Genomic DNA, 21,938 nt, shown 5'->3' with positions numbered 1-21,938 from the left:
AGAAATAGGCCAAAGTACCCTGGAATTTCTTACTTGGTGTTGTAGAATTCCTGGAATGTTTAAGCTGTTGACTGTAATACTGAATTTCTATTGAATGAGAGAAAAATATGTTCTTGAAGTATTTGTCAAATAATTTGAGTAGATTGGTGTTTCCATTGATTTCCAAGAGTCATAATAATTGAACAGTTTTATTAAGCTAGGTCAGGGATAGTTTTTTTTTTTTTTTTAAGAAATCTACAACAAATGGTTTGCTTAACTATTTCATGTGATAAAGTTTTTATGTTTTTACTTACATATTTCCTAAAATGTTATCCAATTGTATTTCAGGTTGCAACAAGGACAATGTTAGAGCAGGCTGTAAAAAATGTGGCTACCGTAAGTACACTAAAAAAATAACATTTTGTACATTGCTATTACTGGAATCATTGCCTCTTGGGCTATATGACTCAGCACTCTGATTTCAGGGACCCTATGCATAGTCCTTCAGTCTTAAGCTAAGGTTTACAGTTGATTCAGAAATTCCTCTGTTAGCACTAAATATTCAGTTTTCTTCTCTGCTTTACACCCAGTGACAGGTATGACTAGCAAAGATATCATGAAATGCAAGTGGTTAGTAGTAGATTTAGGAGTTTGGAGAAAGTATATATTTCTAAAAGTGCATTTATATACTTTTACTCCTTATCTTTATAGGTACTAGGTGAGGCAGTGAAGGCAATGCAAACTATTTATGAAGATTTTTTGTGCTTGTTGAATTTATTTACCTTTTTTATAAAGATGTAATTGGTCCCAGAATTTCTGCTCATGGGCAAAAACTTGATTTAAACAATCATTAATCTCCGTTATCATTAATATAATAGAATGAAAAGGTAAAGTTCAACATGTGCAATTATATACTACCTATTTGTAACCTTATACTGTAAATAAATATTATTCCTCTAATTAAATATAGTAATTCCTAAAGCTTTACTAACAGCTATAACAACAGCATTCACTATTTTCTAAGTTGTCTGGAGACCCCGCAAATTAGCCTGAATTTTTAATACACTCCAATTCATTGAAGAGCTATTTATTTATTTTTTACCAATTAAAGTAGATTTGACAAAAGAGTTTCATACAAGAACATGTCATAAGAGAGCGCTTAAGGCATAACTCTCAATCAGAAGGACAAAATAAAAGCATGCCAAGAAGCCAAGTTACATACTTCCAAGTTAAGGCTAAAACCTGGCTCAAGGAAAGCTTGCTCAAGTAGCAAAATTGAGTGCACGAATGTACATGTCCCTGATATAAATGAAAACTGAAGAATGTACTTGCATGCAAGAAAGGAGTGTGATTAAATATTTTCTGTTTTTTTAAATTTGTTTCTATTTATTTCTGCTTTGTTTACTTTCACTTGTTGCTAACTTACATGTCTCATCTCTTTATTCAAGACTTAAGAATGCACTACATGTAGAAATGTTGTATTTACTTCAAAATTTAGTATGCTTGGCTGCCCCATTTACCAGAGAAATAGTAACTTTGGGCCAGATTAGTTGTTTTGCACTGAGGTACTGTAGATGAACAAGGGTATGAAAGAGTCAAAAAGACTTGTGAAAGAATTGCTCAGATGGCCAGTAATGAGAGGTTTGAGTGGTCAGTGATTTAATCAGTCATGCTTGTGTAATGGGACCTTCATAAAAACCCCTGAACAACAGGGTTCAGAGAGCTTCTGGGTTGGTGAACAGATAAAAGTGCTGGGAGTGTGGCATACCCAGAGAGGCCATGGAAGCCCTATGCCCCTTCACTCATACTTTGCCCTAGGCATCTCTTCCATTTGGCTGTTCCTGAGTTCTATGCTTTATAATAAACTGGTAAAAGTAAGTAAACTGTTTTCCTGAGTTCTGTGAGCCATTTTAGCAAATCATCAAACTTGAGGAGGGGCTTGTGGGAACCCTCTGACTTTATAGCTACTTAGAAAGAAGTATGGGTGGCCCAGATTTATAGTTGACACCTGAAGTGGGGGGAGTCTTGTGGGTCTGAACCCTTAACCTGTGGGGTCTGTGCTAACTCCAGGTAGTATCAGAATCGGATTGAACTGTTGGATACTTAGTTGTCCAGAGAGTTGGAGAACTGTTTGTTGGTATGGAAAAACCAACACATTTGATGTAGAAGTGTTGTGAGTAGAAACAGTTCAGACCATACTAGTAGATGTGAAGTGGTATCACATTATGGTTTTGATTCATATTCCCCAGATGACCAGTGATGTTGAATATCTTTTCATGTGCTTATTGGCCATTTGTATTTCTTCTTTAGAAAAGTATCTATTCAAGTCCTTTGCTCATTTTTTAATTGAGATGTCTTTTTGTTGAGTTATATAATTCTTTATATATTCTGGATATTAAACCATACCAGATATGATTTGCAAATGTTTTCTCCCATTCTATAAATCATCTTTTCATTTTCCTGATAACATTCTTTACACAGAAGTTTTTAATTTTGATGAAGTCTGTTTTATCAATTTTTCTTTTGTTGCTTTTGCTTTTTATGTCATATCTAAGAATCCATTGCCAAATCCAAGGTAATGAAGATTTACCCCTATGCTTTCTTCTAAGAGTTTTATGGTCATAGTTCTTAAATTTTATGGTCTCTGATCCATTTTGAGTTAATTTTTGCATATGGTGTGAGGAGAGGGGTCCAACTTCATTCTTTTGCATGTGGAAATCTAGTTGTCTCTACCCCATCTCTGGAAGAGACTATTCTTTCTTGCACTGAATGAACCTGGCACCCTTGTCAAAACTTGGTTGACCCTATGTGTATGAGTTTATTTCTGGACTTTCTATACCATTGTCTATATGTCTATCCTTATGCCAGTACCAGCTGTTTTAATTACTATAATTTTGTGGTAAGTTTTGAAATCAGGAAGGGTGAGTCTGCCACCATCTTTATTTTTTTTCCAGATTGCCTACTTGAGGCCTTTTGCATTTCCATGTGACTTTGAGGATTGGCTTTTCCATTTCTGAAAAAAGCCACATCACTTTTTATAATCAGCTATTAAAATGTTATAACTTGAAATATTTCCATATATCCATGGTCAAAACCAAGTTTCTAAGAATTCTTTGCTCATTGTCTACTTAGTGTCTAAATAGAAAAGAAGTCACAAGAACTTTAATTTGGAACACAGTTATTTCCTAAGCTTTATTCACTTTATTCACAAATAAGAAACTTTATTTGTAGTTTCACAAGTAATTTGACTTACCATTTTACAGTCACTTTGATTGAAGCAAAGCTAAAATGGGTGTGGGACAGAGCCTGCTACCAGTATTCATTGTTTAAGCATTTTATTTATTTTAAATATGCATTTCAACATAAAGCATTTGGGCACAAAACTAGCTTGAGTAAACTAAAAATTGTACTATCAGGAGTTCTGATCAAAATGACAAGCTGAACCAACATAGAAAGTCCTCCATTCTCTTCCACACACACAAAGATGCAGGTGGAAAGTAGAGTGATAACAACAACAAAACCCAGCTCCAAAGAATGAAACGGAAATCCCCAGGTGTTAGAAATAAAAAAAGAGCAAAAGTCGAAGTCAGCACAGGGGGTGCCAGTTGAAAAGAATGGAGTCTGCGGGCCTACTGAGGAGGCCGTAAGAGCTGTGGAGTGAAGTCTCAGAGCCCTGAGGGATGGCGCATGGCAAGAGTGGAGCCCCTCGTGTAAGTCAGACTCCTCAAAACAGCTGTGAAACAGGCATTAGAAAAAAGAAAAGAAAATAGCAAGAATGCTTACAGTGCGTTTGAGTTCCTATAAAATAATAATTTAAAAAAAAGGAATAATCAGGAATTGGCAGCCCAGGCTTACACCTCCTAAGTATGTGTGAGTGAATTTACACTGCTTCTAGCGAGGCAGGAACTATTTTTCCCCACACTAAGAAATTAATGTTAAAATTGATCTGATATCAAATCAGATAAAAGTCCAGCTACATGTTGTGATTAATAAAACTACATATAAAACTAAACACTACACAGAAAATTAAAAACTACACAGAAATTTTCAAAACAAAGGGATGGAAAAAAGAGCAGACAGATATTAAGTTGAACATTGCTGATATTCAGTTATTTTACTCACAAAAATGACAGTTTCTTATGAGTCAGTGAATTCTTTAAAGAGCATCAGTGGAACAATTTTAATTTCAGATTCTTGAGGTAAAAGCAGTACTGTGGATAAAGAGATTCAAGGATAATCAAATAAAAAGATAAAATAATAGTGGTCTTGAATGTGGTTACTCATATAGTCTCAAAATATATACTACAAAAATTGTATTACAAGGAGAAATCAACAAACCAATAACAACGTACAATTTTTAAGTACTTCTATGAGACATTATTTGACAAAAATTTAAGACGGAGAACAGTAGAACAAGAAAATAAACATAGAACCTTTTTCAACAAATAGTAACATACAGTCATGGTTCACTTAACCACAGGGATACATTCTGAGAAATGTGTCTTTAGGCAATTTTGTCCTTGTGCAAGCATCATAGAGTGTACTTACACAAACCTAGATGGTATAGCCTGCTACATACCTAAGGCTGTATGGTATAGGTAGCCCATTGCTTCTAGGCTACAAACCTATACAGCATGTTACTGTACTGAATACTGTAGGCAGTTGTAACATGATGGTAAGTATTTGTGTATCTAAATATGTCTGAAAATAGAAAAGGTCCAGTAAAAATATAGTATTATATTATGGGACCAACATCATATATGTGGTCCCATGCTGATGTAAACGTCGTTATGTGGCACATTACTGGATATTCTTTTGAAATACATACCTCTTTTCTAAATTTACCACATCCTAGACCACAAAAAAAATCTCATCACATACCAAAGTACTGATATCATACAGATCCCATTCTCTGATAACAGTGTAATAAATTTAGAAATCAACAATAAAAACAAAATTTGACAACTCCGTGTATTCAGAAACTAAAACGAGTGCTTCCAAGTAATTCTTTTGGAAAGAAATCACAATGGAGGAAACTTGTTTCCAACAATATGGCAGAGTAGACCCTCCAATAAACAGTAAGAAACTTGTATAAAATGTGCAATATATACTGTATTTTATGTACATTAGTATACTAGGAAGAAAATAAAGAATTAAAGTATATTAGTATTCAAAGACCAACAACAGAAGGAAAGAAGAAGCTCTAAGAGATAAGCCTTGAGGGTATTTGATGAACCCAGGATTTTTGAACTTCTGTTTTCATGGGCTGGCAGGATGCAGGGGATAAAAGCAAGGCCCAGGGCCCTCCCCAAGTAAGATTGGGACTCTTAACAGGAGATTCTCTGATATAAATGTAGGACTCCCAAAGGACTTCCCCAACAAAGTAAGAGAACTAGAGATAAATCCTAACCAAGAGTTGTAGTGAATAATTAGTCGATCATGAAGTGAATTATTAATATTTGTTTACTATCAGCATTGGTTTTTTGGAACATTGAAAGTAGTTCTGCATCATGTAACTTTTGTTTCAATTTTTGTGTGTTAAGGTATATTTATCTAAAAATATGTGTATGAGTACACTTGGTTACATTGTTATTTTTTACCATTGGTCAGTCTTCGTCAAGAAAATTTGAAAGCTACCCTGCTCATTTCAGCATTGTTTATAATAGCAAACTACTGGAAACAACCTAAGTTTCTAGCAGTAGTAGGATAAATAAATATGATTTTCATACAGTGGAACAGTATTCATTAGATAAAATGAAAAAATTACACCTATTTATGTTAACATAGATAAAACACAAAAAATATTGAATGGCAGAAACCAGGTGTAGAATGATAAAATGTATAATTCAGGTTTTTTTTTAAGTATATAATACAATATGTTGTTTGAGAAAGGTAGACACCAACTTTAGTGTAGTCACTTCTGAGGACGGAAAAATGGAATGGCATTAAGGCAGAGTTTCAAAGGTGGTACAAGCTTTCCAACTTTGTGTATGTGTGGTTGTGCCCATGTGCGTGCGAGAGAGAGATTTTTCCTTAAAAGAATTGAAAGTGAATGTGACAAAATGTTAACATATGGGTAATAGGTATTTAGATATTGGTTATATTATTTCTTTCTTTTTTTTTTTTTTGAGACAGAGTCTCGCTATGTTGCCCGGGCTAGAGTGAGTGCCCTGGCGTCAGCCTAGCTCACAGCAACCTCAAACTCCTGGGCTTAAGCGATCCTACTGCCTCAGCCTCCCAGCCCGAGTAGCTGGGACTACAGGCATGCGCCACCATGCCCGGCTAATTTTTTCTCTATATATTTTTAGTTGGCCAGATAATTTCTTCCTATTTTTAGTAGAGACGGGGTCTCACTCTTGCTCAGGCTGGTGTCGAACTCCTGACCTCGAGCGATCCACCCGCCTCGGCCTCCCAGAGTGCTAGGATTGCAGGCGTGAGCCACCGCACCCGACGTATTATTTCTTATACTTTTCTGATTCTATGATATTTGACTTTCTAAAAATTATATCATGTAGTAGATTAATAACTGTTGCAGTTTTCTTACAGGGAGAGTCTTATAGGAGAATTATGCCAGAATTAAATTTTAGGTGTCCTTTAGAAAAGCATATTCAGTTATATTATTGCTTGTACATTATTATGGCAACTTTAATTAGATGAAAACTATATGGTTGTATGAGTACAGTAGTCAAACTAGGAAGGAAGAGGCACAGGAAAGGAATAAAATATAAAATCCCAAGTATGAGGGTTTATTTTTTAGTTACCTAGTTTTAAAAATATTACCATATTTTTAGAAAGGGAAAATACAGAAATGTAATACTTTGAAATCCATAAGAAATGGCTCCAAAAATGCTTATTGAATTAGAAGTTCTGATGAAGAAGGGAAATAGTTCTGAGTATTTTTTGTAACTTGCTGCTAACCAGGAGGCAACAAAACATACATAATGTATTGATAGTTTTATCATTCCCATTTTGTTTGTTTGTTTTACTTAGCTGGTCACCTGACTTTTGAATGCCGCAATTTTCTCCGAGTAGACCCCAAAAGGGACATAGTTTTGGATGTCAGCAGTACAAGCAGTGAAGATAGTGATGAAGAGAATGAAGAACTGAATAAATATCAGGCATTACAGGAAAAAAGTAAGCAATACGTTTTTCTCCATTCTTTTGAAATGTTTCTAAATGTTAAGCTTAGTCTGTCATGCTTATCGAAAGATATCACTAAGATATCTTTTGTATTTTATGTAAGAGCTACTGCGTAGGTAAGGAAATAGGCTTAAACATTGTAAGTCACTTACCTAAGACCAAACAGCTAATCAATGATAGTGCCAGGAGGCAAGTTTATTTTTGACTCCACAGCCCATGTTGGGCATTTTATTGTTTTTTCCCATCACACTAGGATGTGCCACCTGGTACAAAGAGTTGGATGTAAGACTTGGTTTCTTATCCTATTTGGCCAATTTTTTTTAGCATGTGACTTTCACCAGGTCACTTAACCACTCTGAACCTCAGCTTCCTTGTGGGATAACAGAAAAGATTAGGTTGTCAAATCATGCTCACCAGATCAGAGATCTTAGCCACTATCAAGCTTTACTAATAATTTCAGGTATACAAATAATCATGAGGCATTGGCAAAGCAGAGAGAGTTGTGGTACTACCAATACAGCTCCCCAGGTATTTTCTTTCTACTTCAGAATCCACTCTGGTCAAGATTAACATAAGAAGTTTCTAAATTACTTACACAAAAGAAAGTTGATTTGGTCATGAGACATCTCCATTTTATATCCAGATAGTTACATTTTCCTGGGAACTATGCCCTATAAATCCTTAAATTCTAAGTTTGTTTATCATGACAATTTTAAACAACCCAGTTACATCCTGCTACAAGCATTCTATAAATAAGGATTCTCTGGCTAACAGATACCATTTATTTGTTTCCAGGAGGTCTGTTATTAGTGTGTTTCAAAGAGGTTTGACCAGTTTACCTGCTTTCTTTCCTGGGGGTATATCCTCCTCTCCCCCTAGAGAAAGAATAGATTACAGACCTACAGTTTATCCATTTCTTTCCCATCTTGTGAATAAAATGGCTCTTCCTTGCAATAGGGATTTTAGGGAAAAAATGTGATGGTCTAAGTGAAAATACTTTGTAAACTACAAAATGCCATATGGTAGGTATCACACAGAAACAAAATGCAACTTATTTGAATATGGTGTTAGGCATAGGATGAGAAGTTAAACTCATTTTATTTTAGATTGTCAGAGAATATTAAACAATTAACTTTTTTAAAAAAAGTTTAAGATTTCCATGTTATATCCAATTAAGGTAAATGAAGAAGTCAAATGTAAGGTGCTAGAACAAGCTGAGAAGGCAAAAGAGGGAGAGAATCCCAAAGAGGACAAACAAGACATATAAGATGAGGAATTGTTCATAAAGCTTCCTTCTTAGAATCAGCTTCCTCTAACCTCACATCAAAAATGACTAACTCAATCCAGCCATTTTTATCACCCTTAAAAAGATATATACTTGCCCATGGTCACTTAAAGGCTCAGAATTTGTTTCCAAATATTATGACTCTCAGAACAGTGCTCATTTCAGTATCTCATGCAAATTCTAATAATAACATACTATAAAAGGAATTCTTTTTTATTTCATGGTCACATAAAGGAAGCCTGATCACCCCCCAACCCAAGTAAACAATAGATTGGTTCCTGAGTATGTGGAGGAATGTAATGTAGAGGTTGTGGTTCTTAGTTCCATTGATCACTTTCTGATATTGCTGAGAATCTCTGAAGATGTAAAACACTAACCTGTTGAGTGTGAGTTCTGCATCTCACATCCTTCACATAGTCCTGGGGACTCTTTAAACCGTTCCTTGGTCCTCAGAGGTAGAACTCTCTTGTACCAACATCTTAACACATAGACTGCCACACTAGAAAAACAAATTTTTTCCTTGGTGCCACTGTGTTTCATTACAAAAATAGAATAAAAACTTCGAAAACAAAATGATCCTTTCTAATTTAATGAAAAATTTGTTATTTTTTATTATTTTCTGTCCTTGAGTTATATGCAATTAAATTGCCAGTGTTAATTGTAACAATAAGAACATCAAGTAAGATTTTCACGAACCAACCTCATGAATTAAGAGGCTTCACAGGCCCCAGGCTCAGCATAAGCATGAGTTAAATACAACTCATATGGCAGTTAATATGTTAAATATGGTAGGTTTTTTCTATTTTAGTGATAGAACAAAAATAGTGAGCCAGGAGAATGCAAAGAATTTTTGATGTATTTATGTAATTAGTCATTTGGCTGTTATGAAATAGACACATAAAAAGGAAGAGAGAGAAATGGACCTTATTCTGTGCCGTAAGGTAAGTCTCAATAAATTTTAAGGGATTCAAGCCATACAAAGTATATTCTGTAACCACAAGGAAATTAAGTTAGAAATCAATAGCAGAAAACTACCTGCAAAATTCCTAAATGTTTGTAATTTAGGATACCTCTAAATAATCTATTGGCATCCCAGGAAATTAGTGGGGAAAAAAAAGAAATAAAAAAAATTAATAATTTAATAATATATTGGGTCAAAGAGAAAAAGCAAAAGGAAACTAGTAAGTATTTTGAACTGAATGAGAATAAAAATGCGTTTGTGGGATGTCCCTAAATCAGTACTTAGAGGCAAATTTATAGCACTAATACATGTATTAGAAAAGAAGAGGAAATTTTGTCTCAAATCTGTGACTTCAACTTCCTCCTTAACAAACTAGACCAAAAAAAAGAGAAAAGAAAAGAACAAATGAAACTGAAAGGAAGAAGAAAGGGAATGATAAAGATTAGATGTGAAGTCAATAAAATGGAAAACCGAAAATACAGAAAATTAAAAATCAGTCAAAGCAAAAGCTGGTTCTTTGAGAAGATCCATAAATTGAAAAATCACTATTTGAACTGAACACATTTTAAAAAGTCATAAATTACCAATATCATAAATGAGAGACTTGACAATACTACAGGTTATATGGATATAAAAGGGATAAGGTGATATAATGAACAACTTCATGCCAGTAAATTAGATCACTTAGATAAAATGGGCAAATTGCTTGAAAAATACAAACTAAGTAACTAAGTAACTTTTGTAAGTACAAAAGTTATATTTTACTTAATTCTAATGAAAGTAATTTCCAAGTGAATAATAAATAAATAAAATGGGTAGAAGATTTGGACAGTTTACTAACAATGATATACGAAAGACAAGAACATAAAAAGATATTCAACATCATTTTTAATTGGGGAAATGCAAATTATAACCACAGTGAGATACCACTCTGCACCTATTAGAATGTCTAAAATTTACAAGGTTAAACATACCAATCGTTCACAAGATGTAGAACAACTGAAACTCTCAATCACTGCTAGGAATTTAATATGATAAAACCACTTTGGAAGACAGTTGATGGTTTCTTCAAAAGTTAGACATATACTTACGATATGGGCCAGTTCTACTCCTAGATATTTTGCCAAGAGAAAAAAAGCATATATCCATAGGAAAAACCTGTACATAGATATTCACAGCAGCTTTGTTTGTGATAGCCAAAAACTAAAACTGAAAAAAATAAACCTAGATGGCTTCAAGAGGTTCATGTATCAACAAATTGTGGTACATTCAGCCCTCTGAATCCGCAGAATCCACATCTGTGTATTCAACCAACCATGGATAATATTTTTAAAAATAAATAAATAAGAAATAACAATACAGCCAGGTGCAATGGCTCATGCCTGTAATCCCAGCACTTTCGGAGGCTGAGGTGGGAGGATTACTTGAGGTGAGGAGTTTGAGACCAGCCTGGGCAATATAGCGAGACCTCGTCTCTACAAAAAAAAAGAAATCAGCCAGGTGTGGTGGCACATGCCTGTAGTCCCAGCCACTCAGGAGGCTGAGGCAGAAGAATTGCTTGAGCTGGGAAGTTCGAGGTTGCAGTGAGCTGTGATCACACCACTGTACTCCAGCCTGGGCAACAGAGCAAAGTCCTGTCTCTTAAAAACAAACAGTACAACAATAAAACATAATATAAATAAAAACCAATATAATGTAACACCTACTTACATAACATTTACATGAGTAACCTAGAGATGGTTTAAAGTGTATGGGAGGATATGCGTAGGTTATATACAAATACTAGGCCATTTGATATAAGGCAGTGGTCCCCAACCTTTTTGGCACCAGGGACTGGTTTTATGGAAGACAATTTTTCCCCAGATGGAGGGGGGGAAGGTGGAACTCACGCAGTGATGCCAGTGATGGGGAGTGGCTGCAAATATAGATGAAGCTTCTCTGGCTTACCTGCCACTCACCTCCTGCTGTGCAGCCTGGTTCCTAACAGGCCACTGACCAGTACCAGTCTTTGGCCTGGGGGTTGAGGACTGCAGATAAGGGACTTGAGCATCCTGGATTTTGGTGTCTGCAGAGGGGTCCTGGAACCAATTCCCCAGGATACTGAAGGATGACTGTATATCCATATCATGGATCTACAATGACTGAAACAATTCACTGGTTGCCTGGAAGCAGGAGGGGTGGTAGGAAGGGATTACCAAGTGGTACAAAATCTGGGGAGTGAAGGATATGTTTATATCTTGATTGTGGTTATTGTGCATGTGTATTTGTGTGTGAAATTTATCAAATTGTAGACTTTAAATATATGCATTTTATTATATGCCAGTTATATCTCAATACAGCTGTTTTAAAAAGTGTTGTAATAATGCTTGCCACTGATTGAGAACTTACCATACGCCTGTTTTGAGAAAATCCTTGGAGGCGTAGAAAAAACACCCTTCAAACTGAGATGGTGCCAAGAGACCAAAGAAATGACCCAGACCAATCCAGCTTGACAAGTTAGATGAGTTTATGAGAGGTTACTTACACAGGGCTCTCATTCCCTGTGAACAGAGGAATCCTCTGGGCACTCACTCCTGGGCAGTGGCAGGAGTTCTTTGGAGAGTAAACTCCTCACTGCCTGCCTGTTTGTGGAGCCTTAAATTCCTTTCTGGCAGGTGACACAGAGCTCTGTTTCCATGTCATCACATGTTTACATATGATACAGGTTAAGCATGCACAGTACTTTTTATGGGGGGGGAGCTTTAGTATTACAATTCACTAAAGGATACTAAGACAACAAAGGCAGCTTAAACAGTTCAAACTGATCTTAAGACTTATGACCATCTACACAAAAGGAGCTACTTAAGAATACCCTTTGTGCTTTGTATTTCGTTCAGCTTTTTTGTTTTAATTTATATCTCTCAGTTCAAAAGAAACCTGTACAAGTTCTGTTAAACATTAAAAGCCAGTAGCAGGGAATTTGTGTTCTTCCCTCAATGCCAAAATAACACTAGATACTTTGTACCTTGATTTCTTTTATCCTCACAGCTTAATAAAGTTAATATTTCCTGTTCCCTTTTTACTGATGAGGAAACCTAAACTTAAGTTTGAAACTTGTCCAAATTCACACAGCTAGTACATCGCGGCTAGATGCAAATGCAGGTGTGCCTTAACTGCAAAGCTACTGTCTCTGCTGCCTCTGATGCATGCTCAAACCCATTTCTCACGATAAATACGCAAATGGTTTTTACACAGATAAACAGTATTTTCTCAATGCAAGTGTGTACATCTCCTCTAGTAATAAAACTCAGAAATGGGAAATAGAAGCTAATCTGAAAGAACAAAAAATAAAAAGAAAACTTAGACTGGAACAAAAGACCAAAGCCCTGGTTTTGATGGTGATGAGCAGTTTCTGACATACGTATTGTCTTGGCCTTCCCCTTGAAAGTCTCAGGCACCCATTCTTTGCATCCCTAACAGAAGTCACCTGAGCTAATAGAATGTCTGATCATTCCCAAGTACTGCATGTAATAGAAATAGGTGAGCTTCAAAAATCATATTATTCATTCTGCTTAAATTGCATAGGATCTCTCCCAGCATTCCACCACTTACGTTGTTTTGGTACTTCTCTCATAATGGAGAGAGTTTTTTGGGGCAAATGGCATTGACCAATTTCCTAAATAGCTACTGGCCTAGTGGATAAATACAATCTGGATACCAGAAAAGAGATAAGCAGCCTGTGGTGCTTATTTGTGCAATTTCTGAATCTCCAGCTATATATTGTCATTTGATGTGATTTTAAAAATGGTTTCTTTATTCCCCTGTCCTACTTTACTTTGCCTTTTATCATTTTTTCCAACTTACTAGGCCAGCCGTTGACACCTTTAGCTGGTAGTACTCGGGAAAGAAGTGTTCAACTCCCAACCCAGTAAGGAAGAGGGGTAACTGAAAGCTGGAAAGCATTAAAAATAGTTCTTGGAATTTGTGATTGTTTTCCTTCTTAATACATTTTATCTGTGGTCTGGCCATTTTTTTCTTTCTTGTTCTCAATCACATTTTTAGTTCTCTAATCACTTCTCACTGATTAATAACTCTCACATATATCTTTATATGTTGAAGATGTCATCAACATATTATCTTCATCAGCTTTGAAAACAAAATGTACCTTTGAGGCTCCTGTCATTGGCTTTCTTACCTCTTCCCATTTTTGTTGTCTTTATCTTATCTTAGAGGCCCTTGCTCTCTATTTGAAGACTAGTATTTTGATTTCTGTCTTCCTTTTCATCTCAAGTCCTCTCATAATTCTTAGAAATTTTCTTAGATAACCTGCCCAACACTGTAGCTCATCTTCTTGACCTTCTCATTGAAAATGATCTTTTCACTCTCTCGACCTCAGCCACACATTTCCATGATTGCACCCTGGACCTTGTTCACAGCCTCCAAAATTGAGAAGTCAAACACCCTACTCTCTTGCCCCAACTTCTTATCTTTCCATTTTATTTAACATAACAACCACCAAGCTATTGACCCCACCACTTTCATTCAGCCAGTCTTCTCCTTATCTAGTTTTGATAAAATCATAGTTATTGTAATTACTGTCTTGCAAAAACCTTTAACTCCCTTGCCCTCTCTTTGTTTTTCACCCTCACCTTGCAAATCCCAAATGTGGGTGAACCCCTTGTTTGCCTTCCCCATGCTAATCCCCTTGCAGCAAAACAAGGGTGAAGAAAAACTAGGCAGATTAGTGTCCCTATAAATTCATGATTCCCAGTCTCAGCATGCATTTATTTATGTATAAGGTCACTCCCACATTTATTTTATACCTTTCCCTCAGTTTTCAAACACCTCACTTCTCCCTTCATCCCTCAGCTAATGACTTTCTCCTTCATTGAGAAAATAGAAGACACTGAAGGGGAGCACTCTCAGCTTCCAAATCACTAAATCTAAGTTTTCATATATGTCCATCTACTTTTTCTTCCCTTCAATTAAAATGGAGGGACTGTTTCTCCTTTCAAAGGCCTGTCCCACCATGCATGCAATGAATTATTTTCTTAAAGAATTTCATTCCTTCATTTATCCCCTCTCTGTATCATCATAATCAACACCAATTTTTTTTCTAATTTCTCCCATCTTCCTTCCCTAGATCCTTGGCATTCTTGCATTCCTCTAATTAACCCATTTCTCTGCTGTTTCATAGGTAAACTTCTCATAGAAGTTATTTATTCTTGCTCTGTCTACATTTTTACTTTTATTTTTCGGTTCGTTTGTCAAGGTGCTTAATGATTTCCTTTTGCCAGATCTATTTGGCATTTTTACATCCACGTCCTGCTTGGCCGTTAGGTACTATTTGATAGGTGGCCCCTACCTCCTTTAACACTGCTGCTTCTTGGTTCTCCTGGTAGTCTTCCAACCCTCTGGCCCTATTTTCTCAGTCTTTTTTGATAGCTCCTCCCCCTCCTCTTCTCCACCTGTAAATGTTGGAGTTCCCTTGATGTAGATGAACTTCCTGGCTTGACTCACTGTATTTTTCTCTCTGCATTCTCTTACTAAGTGATTCCATTTATTCCCAAGAGCCCTAAATACTGTCTGATAAATGTGTGTCTCCAGACTAACCCTCTAAGCTTCAGAATCAGATATCAAACTGCCTACTTACATTTTAGATGTCAAACAGATCTGTTAGACCTCAAATTCCTAAAACTGAACCCTTCATTCCCCACCCTCAATTGTCCCCCAATCTCCTATTCCCTCCCCACTAATCAACATTTTATTAAATGACACTACTAAAAACCTAGGGTCATCCTTGATTTCTCTTTCCATCATTTTTTTCATCATCCTTCCCACACACACAGCACCTTCACTATTACTGCCTTTTTCAGGACCCCATTATCTCTAGCCTGGACAACTCCAGTAACTTTCTAATTAGTCTCTTAGCCCTTTCCAATCCATTTACCATGTAAGTCTGCTAATGACACGGTCTATCTCAGTTAAAATGTAAAATCCTTACTATTGCCTTCAAGGTCTTGAATAATCAGGTAACTGCTTACATTTCTGGCCTCTCATCTCAAGGCATTCTCCTTTATTTACTATATTGTTCATCCATTCTCGTTCATATTCATTCATTCATTCTCATTTGGAGTTGTCCCTCCCCTATCCTCAGCAGCCTCTTCTTAGTTCCTAGAACACACCAAGCTCTTTTTGCCATGGAGGCTTGACACCTATTTCATCTTCCTGACATGCATAATCCTTGCTCTTCATGTAGACTACTATCTTTGTTTGCCTGTTTATTTTCTTTCTCACCGCTTAGCTATAAGCTCTGTGAGGGCAAGGACCAGTACAGCACAGACTCAGTACCTGCACAGTACCTGGCACATAGCATTCGCTAAATATTTGTTAAATGAAAAATGTGGTCAATAAAGTCTCCTAAGAGTCTATGAGACAAACTGACCTCTGTATTCTCTACCTTGCCCAATGACCTCAGGGCTTCTTGGTTACTAAAAGGAAGTCTTGATAAAAAGATTTTAATTCTCTTATTTATACTTTTTTCTAAAACTTACAAAATCTCTACATTGAATGTACATTGCTTTTCTAATTAGAAAATATATAGATTAAGTATAACATATACCTATAGATATACATAAATGTTTAAAACCTTGACAAAGTAAAAACAATTAAATCTAAAAATTGGAAAGTGTAGTGTTAAATGAAAAGTGCAAAGGCTAATTTTTCTGTCTTTTGTATAAATCAGGGAGTCAATTGATACCATCTGAATTTGAAACGTATTAAAAAATAGTTACAACCTCTTTGTTTTTTATAATCTTTTTTCTTAACTTTAGAGAGCTCTTGTTTCTAAGAATGAAAATAGAAATGGATAAATATAGTTCATGGGAACACTCTTCTGTGTTTAATAATGATATTGATCTATATTTAATGACAAGGAGAAATATCTGCTGTGTTAAAGGCAAGAAATAAATTGCAAAACACTATATATGTCACAATACCTTTTTCAAAGGTGAAAAACTTGAAACTGTTAAGCAACTTTGTATGTGTGAGTAAGTGTGTGTGTATTTGGTATGATATAGAGAAAGCCTGGAAGAATACACACCAGATTATGTCTTCAAAAAACAAGTTAGAGAATAGTATGTATTCCATGATCCTAATTTTGTTGCAAAAGAATATGTAAAAACTGTGCACCATTGTTGTGGTGTTTTGCATTTTAAAGCCTGGACGGTACCCATGAAACCATTGACATTAATTTGCTATAAGAAGTAGAAGTGGGGTACTTGCATTTTTTTACTTGATGTAGTTGTATTATTTGAAATTTTTATAAAAAGCATGTAAGACTTTCATAAGCCTTTTAATAAATAAAAATAATTGAGAGGGGAAAATTGTTACAAGAGAACTGAAATTTCCTAACCAGTGAAATTCACCAACAACCAACTAAAATTTGAAAATGTATACATACCATATGAGTATATGGACCCATGGTGACCTGATTTTTCCTTTTTACCCCTCTCCCATAGGAATAAATGAAGAAGAGGAGAAGAAAAAAGAAAAAAGCAAAGAGAAAATCAAATTGAAAAAAAAAAGGAAAAGGTATTTTTAACAGCATTTAAAAAAAAAAATAAATCAGGACTGTGAGTCCAGAATAGATTACAAAATTTCATTTTTCATGTATAGTCCAGTTAATTTAATGTTAATTTTTTCTCAATTAGATGTACAGTTGTTTCAGTAAAATGACAAAACCCTTCATGTTGAGAATCAAAAGCAAAGTCAATCTTTATCCACCTTAAATTTTCCTTTTGTAGAAAATCAAGGTATAAGTGAGTAACAGCCTCCCCCCTTTTTTTATGTGTTGTATTTGTATACTAGGTTTTAAAGTTTTAGAACAACAGCTAAGCTTTTAATTGGATGTAAATCTAAACTCTTCACATGTATTTCTCCTCACATATACAAAGTTGAAGCATAAATATTTTTAATCTCATAATATCATTACCATGGTTAAGAAATTAATTTATTAATAGAATTTAATAGAACTTTCATGCTAAAAATTCCTTCAGGTCTCTCAGAAAGCCCTCATCAGCCACCTGTGAATTTTTACTATTAACTCTTTTAACAACTAACTGGTTGAAGAAATTGGTCAAAAATAGTAAGAGGCAACTTCTTCTCTGGTTAAATGAGTACAGTTTCATTTATATTAGAATGAATATGCATTCTAATATAAGCCATTTTTTAAGGCTCTTGGCCACAATTATGTCTGGTTTGGACCTAGTTCTCTCACAAAGTAGTTTCTATAAATCAGGTATTGTCACTTTGGGGTCTTTATAGAACATTAAATACATTTTAACACTTCAGATATCTTATAAATTGGAAAAGTTAGCTCACTTTCAAGTGTTGGAAGTTTAATAATCTTTAATGTAAAAACTAATAGGAATGTAGAACTCAGAATTTCTGATTAGTGTATTGTTGAATCATTTGTGCCAACACAGCAAGGTGGATTGCTTACAGGAAACATGAGATTATATTATCTTCAAATTCTAATACAGACAGTCCTGAATTTACAATGGTTTGACTTAGGATTTTTTTTATTTTACGGTGGTGCAAAAGCGATATGCATTCAGTAGAAACCATACTTCCAGTACCCATACAACCATTATATTTTTCACTTTCAATACAGTATTCAATAAATTACATGAGATATTTATTTAATATAAAATATTCTTTGTGTTAGATGATTTTTGCCCAACTGTAGGCTAATGTTCTGAACACGTTTAAGGTAGGCTAGGCTAAGCTATGATGTTCAGTAAGTATGTCAAATGCATTTTCAACCTAGGATATTTTCAGCTTACAATGGATTCATTGGGGCATAACCCCATTGTAAGTCAAGGAACATCTGTGTACTTGTTTTGTAGTACAGATTATTTATTCAGCCCTCTTTACCTTGATCCTCACAGACCTTAGAACCTGGAATTAAATTAACTTTTCTGTGCACATTTAGCAGAAATAGTGCCAACTAATATTGTTACTATACCAAAGTGTAAAATTTTGCCTTAAAAATAGGAATCCAGAACTAAAAAGCCAAAAAAAAAAAAAGGTGCAGGCAGAGATGAAGCTCTAATCAGAATCCAGAGGTCAAGTCAAGCAGGATCTTTAAAACAGTAAAGCAGACAGATTTGAGAATAATAGCTGAAGAGGGAGCAAGAGAATATATGAGAAAATAAGCTTAGTAGATGATCAGAAGTTTAAGTAAGTAGACAGACAAGGAGGAGAAAGGAATGTAACATTACAGAAATAAGGGAAAACTCAGTCACTAAATAAGGAAGGCTGTCAAGGAATTCCCACAAGTCAATATATAGACACAAAACAGCTAGCCTTGAAGCACTGTAGTCTCATGTACCTCCTTTATGTTAGTCTTGGGTTTTCATAGTTTGGGTTTTAACTCCTAATATTTAGATTACTGAACTAACTCTTCAGATGCCTTTTTTAAATTTTATTTATTTATTTATTTAATTTATTTTTTTGAGACTGAGTCTCGCTCTGTTGCCTGGGCTAGAGTGCTGTGGCGTCAGCCTAGCTCACAGCAACCTCAAACTCCTGGGCTTAAGCAAGATGCCTTTTTTTAAAATTTCAAATTAACTCAGTTTCTGTCTTGTTATACATATTTTGGATTTCGATATAGGTAGAATGTTACACACCTCTATATGGGCTTTTTCTGTTTGTTTGTTTTTTTTCTTTAATTATTATTTCTTCTTTTTTTACTATTAGAGGAAGGGATTCTTCAGGTTTTTTTCAAATTTGGCATTAAAGTAGTATTTTTAAAAATTACAATGATAAATCATCCTCATTCATTTATATGGAGTATTCATTTAAAAGCATCCTTTTTGTGACTAATGAAAAGTATTCTGTAATGCAAGTATTCATCTGTATCACTCTGCATTTAGAGGGATCAAGTATTTTAACTTGAAAAATCAAAAGAATTAACAAAAGTGGTTTTATTTTGCTAATTTTCAGCTTTCATTCATTTCTACCAAGGTATAATTATAGCCCTTTTATAAATATATAATTGCATCCTTTTGAGGCTCTTAAGAGAATATGCTATACTACACATCAGATAAAAGACTGATAACAAGAATCTATTTAGAACTCAGGAAAATCAGCAAGAAAAAATCAAACAATCCTATCAAAAAATGGGCAAATGACATGAATAGAAATTTTTCAAAAGAAGACATAAGAATGGCTAAAAAACGTATAAAAAAATGCTCAGCATCCCTAATCATCAGGGAAATACAAATCAAAACCACAATGAGATACCACTTAACTCCAGTGAGAATGGCCTTTATCAAAAAATCCCAAAACAACACATGTTGGCGTGGATGCGGAGAGACAGGAACACTCATACACTGCTGGTGGGAATGCAAACTAGTGCAACCCCTATGGAAAGCAATATGGAGATACCTTAAACAGATTGAAGTAGACCTACCATTTGATCCAGCAATCCCATTATTGGGCATATATCCAGAAGAACAAAAGTCATTCTTTAACAAAGACACCTGTACCCGAATGTTTATAGCAGCACAATTCACAATCGCAAAGATGTGGAAACAACCCAAGTGCCCATCAATCCACGAATGGATTAGTAAACTGTGGTATATGTATACCATGGAGTACTACTCAGCTATAAGAAATAACGATGATACGACATCTCTTTGGTTCTCCTGGAGAGAGCTGGAACCCATTATATTAAGTGAAGTATCCAAAGAATGGAAAAACAAGCATCACATGTACTCACCAGAAAACTGGTTTCCCTGATCATCACCTAAATGTACATCGGGGAAGGATACCAATTGGATATCAGACTGGGATGGGGGGTGGGGGGAGGGGATGGGTGTATGCCTACATGACGAGTGCGTTGCACACCCTCTGGGGAATGGTCATGCGTGAAGGTGCAGACCTGGGGAGGTGGGGGCGGGAGGGGATGGAGGTATGACTACATGATGAGTGCCAGGCGCACTGTCTGGAGAATGAGAATGGACGCGCTTGGGACTCTGACTCGGGGGGATGGGCGGGACATGGACAATGTATATGACCTGAACTTATGTACCCCCATGATGAGCTGAAATAAAATAAAAAAAAAAGAGAGAGAATATGCTAACAAGTTATATACACAACTGAATTGTGCATATAATAAGGCTTGGTGAATGCCACTTTGTTTGCCTTGTAAGATTTTGAAAGGTATGACCACATGAAAAACTTAAAATCACAGAAAAATAATTTCATCCTTACTGAATTTAAAACTCATTATTAAAGTTGAGCAGAATAAAGATAATAGTCAGTTTCTGTGACCAAGCAGCAAAAATTCTGAATTCAGTACTTTAAGGGAATACAAATATATGAAGCATATTTTGAGTTTATATTTATACCCGCACCTTTCTCAAAGAAGAGTTTAAGGCAGTTCAAATCCATTTAAATTTACCTTTCAGTCATAAATGCAATTATTAGTCATTATGTATTATTGCCCATAGGTCTTATTCATCCAGTTCCGCTGAAGAAGATACTTCAAAACAAAAGAAACAAAAATATCAGAAGAAAGAAAAGAAAAAAGAAAAAAAGAGTAAATCAAAAAAGGGGAAACATCACAAAAAGGAAAAAAAGAAGAGGAAAAAGGAAAAGCATTCTTCTACCTCTAATAGTTCAGAATTCTCCAAAAAGTAACTGAGACTTTGGCCTAAGCCATTAAATTTAAAAATTTGTTTTTAAAAATTATGTGCCCTTCCTTGGAATTTGCTATATATTCTGCTTTGCAATAAATCACAGCCTTTTCCATATAGACATTTTGCATATGTGGTACTGTTATCCCTCTGGCAATATATTTTTAATGTGCTATGACTATAAAGTATTAAATCAGTCTTAATACTTGGTAGTCATGCCCCAAGGTGTGTGTACATACAAAACACATCATTTTTGGCATTTGTCTGTGTGTATTTGGCTAGTGTTATGACTTCATAAATTGATAGTAAAATGGCATTACTGCAGTAAACACAGGTAATCCACATAGCTGTTAGTAAGTATTGCTAAATCAGGTGTCCACCTTCCAGTGATGAAGCTAGGTAGGGTGTAATGCTTTGCACTTGACACTGAAAAATTTAATAGCTTTATATACTAAAATGTAATGTACAAAGATGGTGAAATTCTTTACTATTGTTTTTAAACTGCTAGGCTTTTTTATATATCAGGAGATGAAGCTGCTTTATTGGTCTTGACTAGGACTTTTTAAAGGAATGGTGTCTGCAAGATGATAATGAAAATATTTGTAACAAAGTTTCACTGTTTTCTGAAATGCAGGGTTCTAGTATCCGCCCCCTTTGTTTTTGTAACAGTTAAAATGTTTCTTCCTTATTTAGAGAGATTAGTATAGTTCAGCCTATTAGCAGGTCTTGGCAGAGATGATGCTGTATTGGTCAGGATTTTTAGGATAGACTCCTGGGTTGTGCCATATTGGCATGTCTTAAAGTGATACCTCAAACACAGAAATTTTTATTTAGGAAGACAGCTAAATCTTCATTAGAACTGATTTTTATTGTATTCAGTACGTAAATT

General features: G+C 35.2%; 1 protein-coding gene across 1 annotated transcript in view; it reads left to right on the top strand.

Moving 5' to 3' along the window:
* SREK1IP1 (SREK1 interacting protein 1) overlaps nucleotides 1-21,168 on the top strand; it is a 32,053-nt gene extending 10,885 nt beyond the window's left edge. Inside the window, 5 exon segments of the mRNA XM_045565936.1 lie at nucleotides 328-375; nucleotides 6,970-7,113; nucleotides 16,865-16,891; nucleotides 16,894-16,937; nucleotides 20,864-21,168. Of these exon segments, the coding sequence (XP_045421892.1) occupies nucleotides 328-375; nucleotides 6,970-7,113; nucleotides 16,865-16,891; nucleotides 16,894-16,937; nucleotides 20,864-20,887 (287 nt within the window). The 3' untranslated portion in view covers nucleotides 20,888-21,168.
* Nucleotides 21,169-21,938: the final 770 nt, after the last annotated feature.

Source organism: Lemur catta, chromosome 12, assembly GCF_020740605.2.
Source record: "Lemur catta isolate mLemCat1 chromosome 12, mLemCat1.pri, whole genome shotgun sequence".
NCBI classification, from domain to species: Eukaryota; Metazoa; Chordata; class Mammalia; order Primates; family Lemuridae; genus Lemur; species Lemur catta.
The sequence above is the reverse complement of the archived record's forward strand: the minus strand, read 5'-3'. Positions and strand labels throughout refer to the sequence as shown.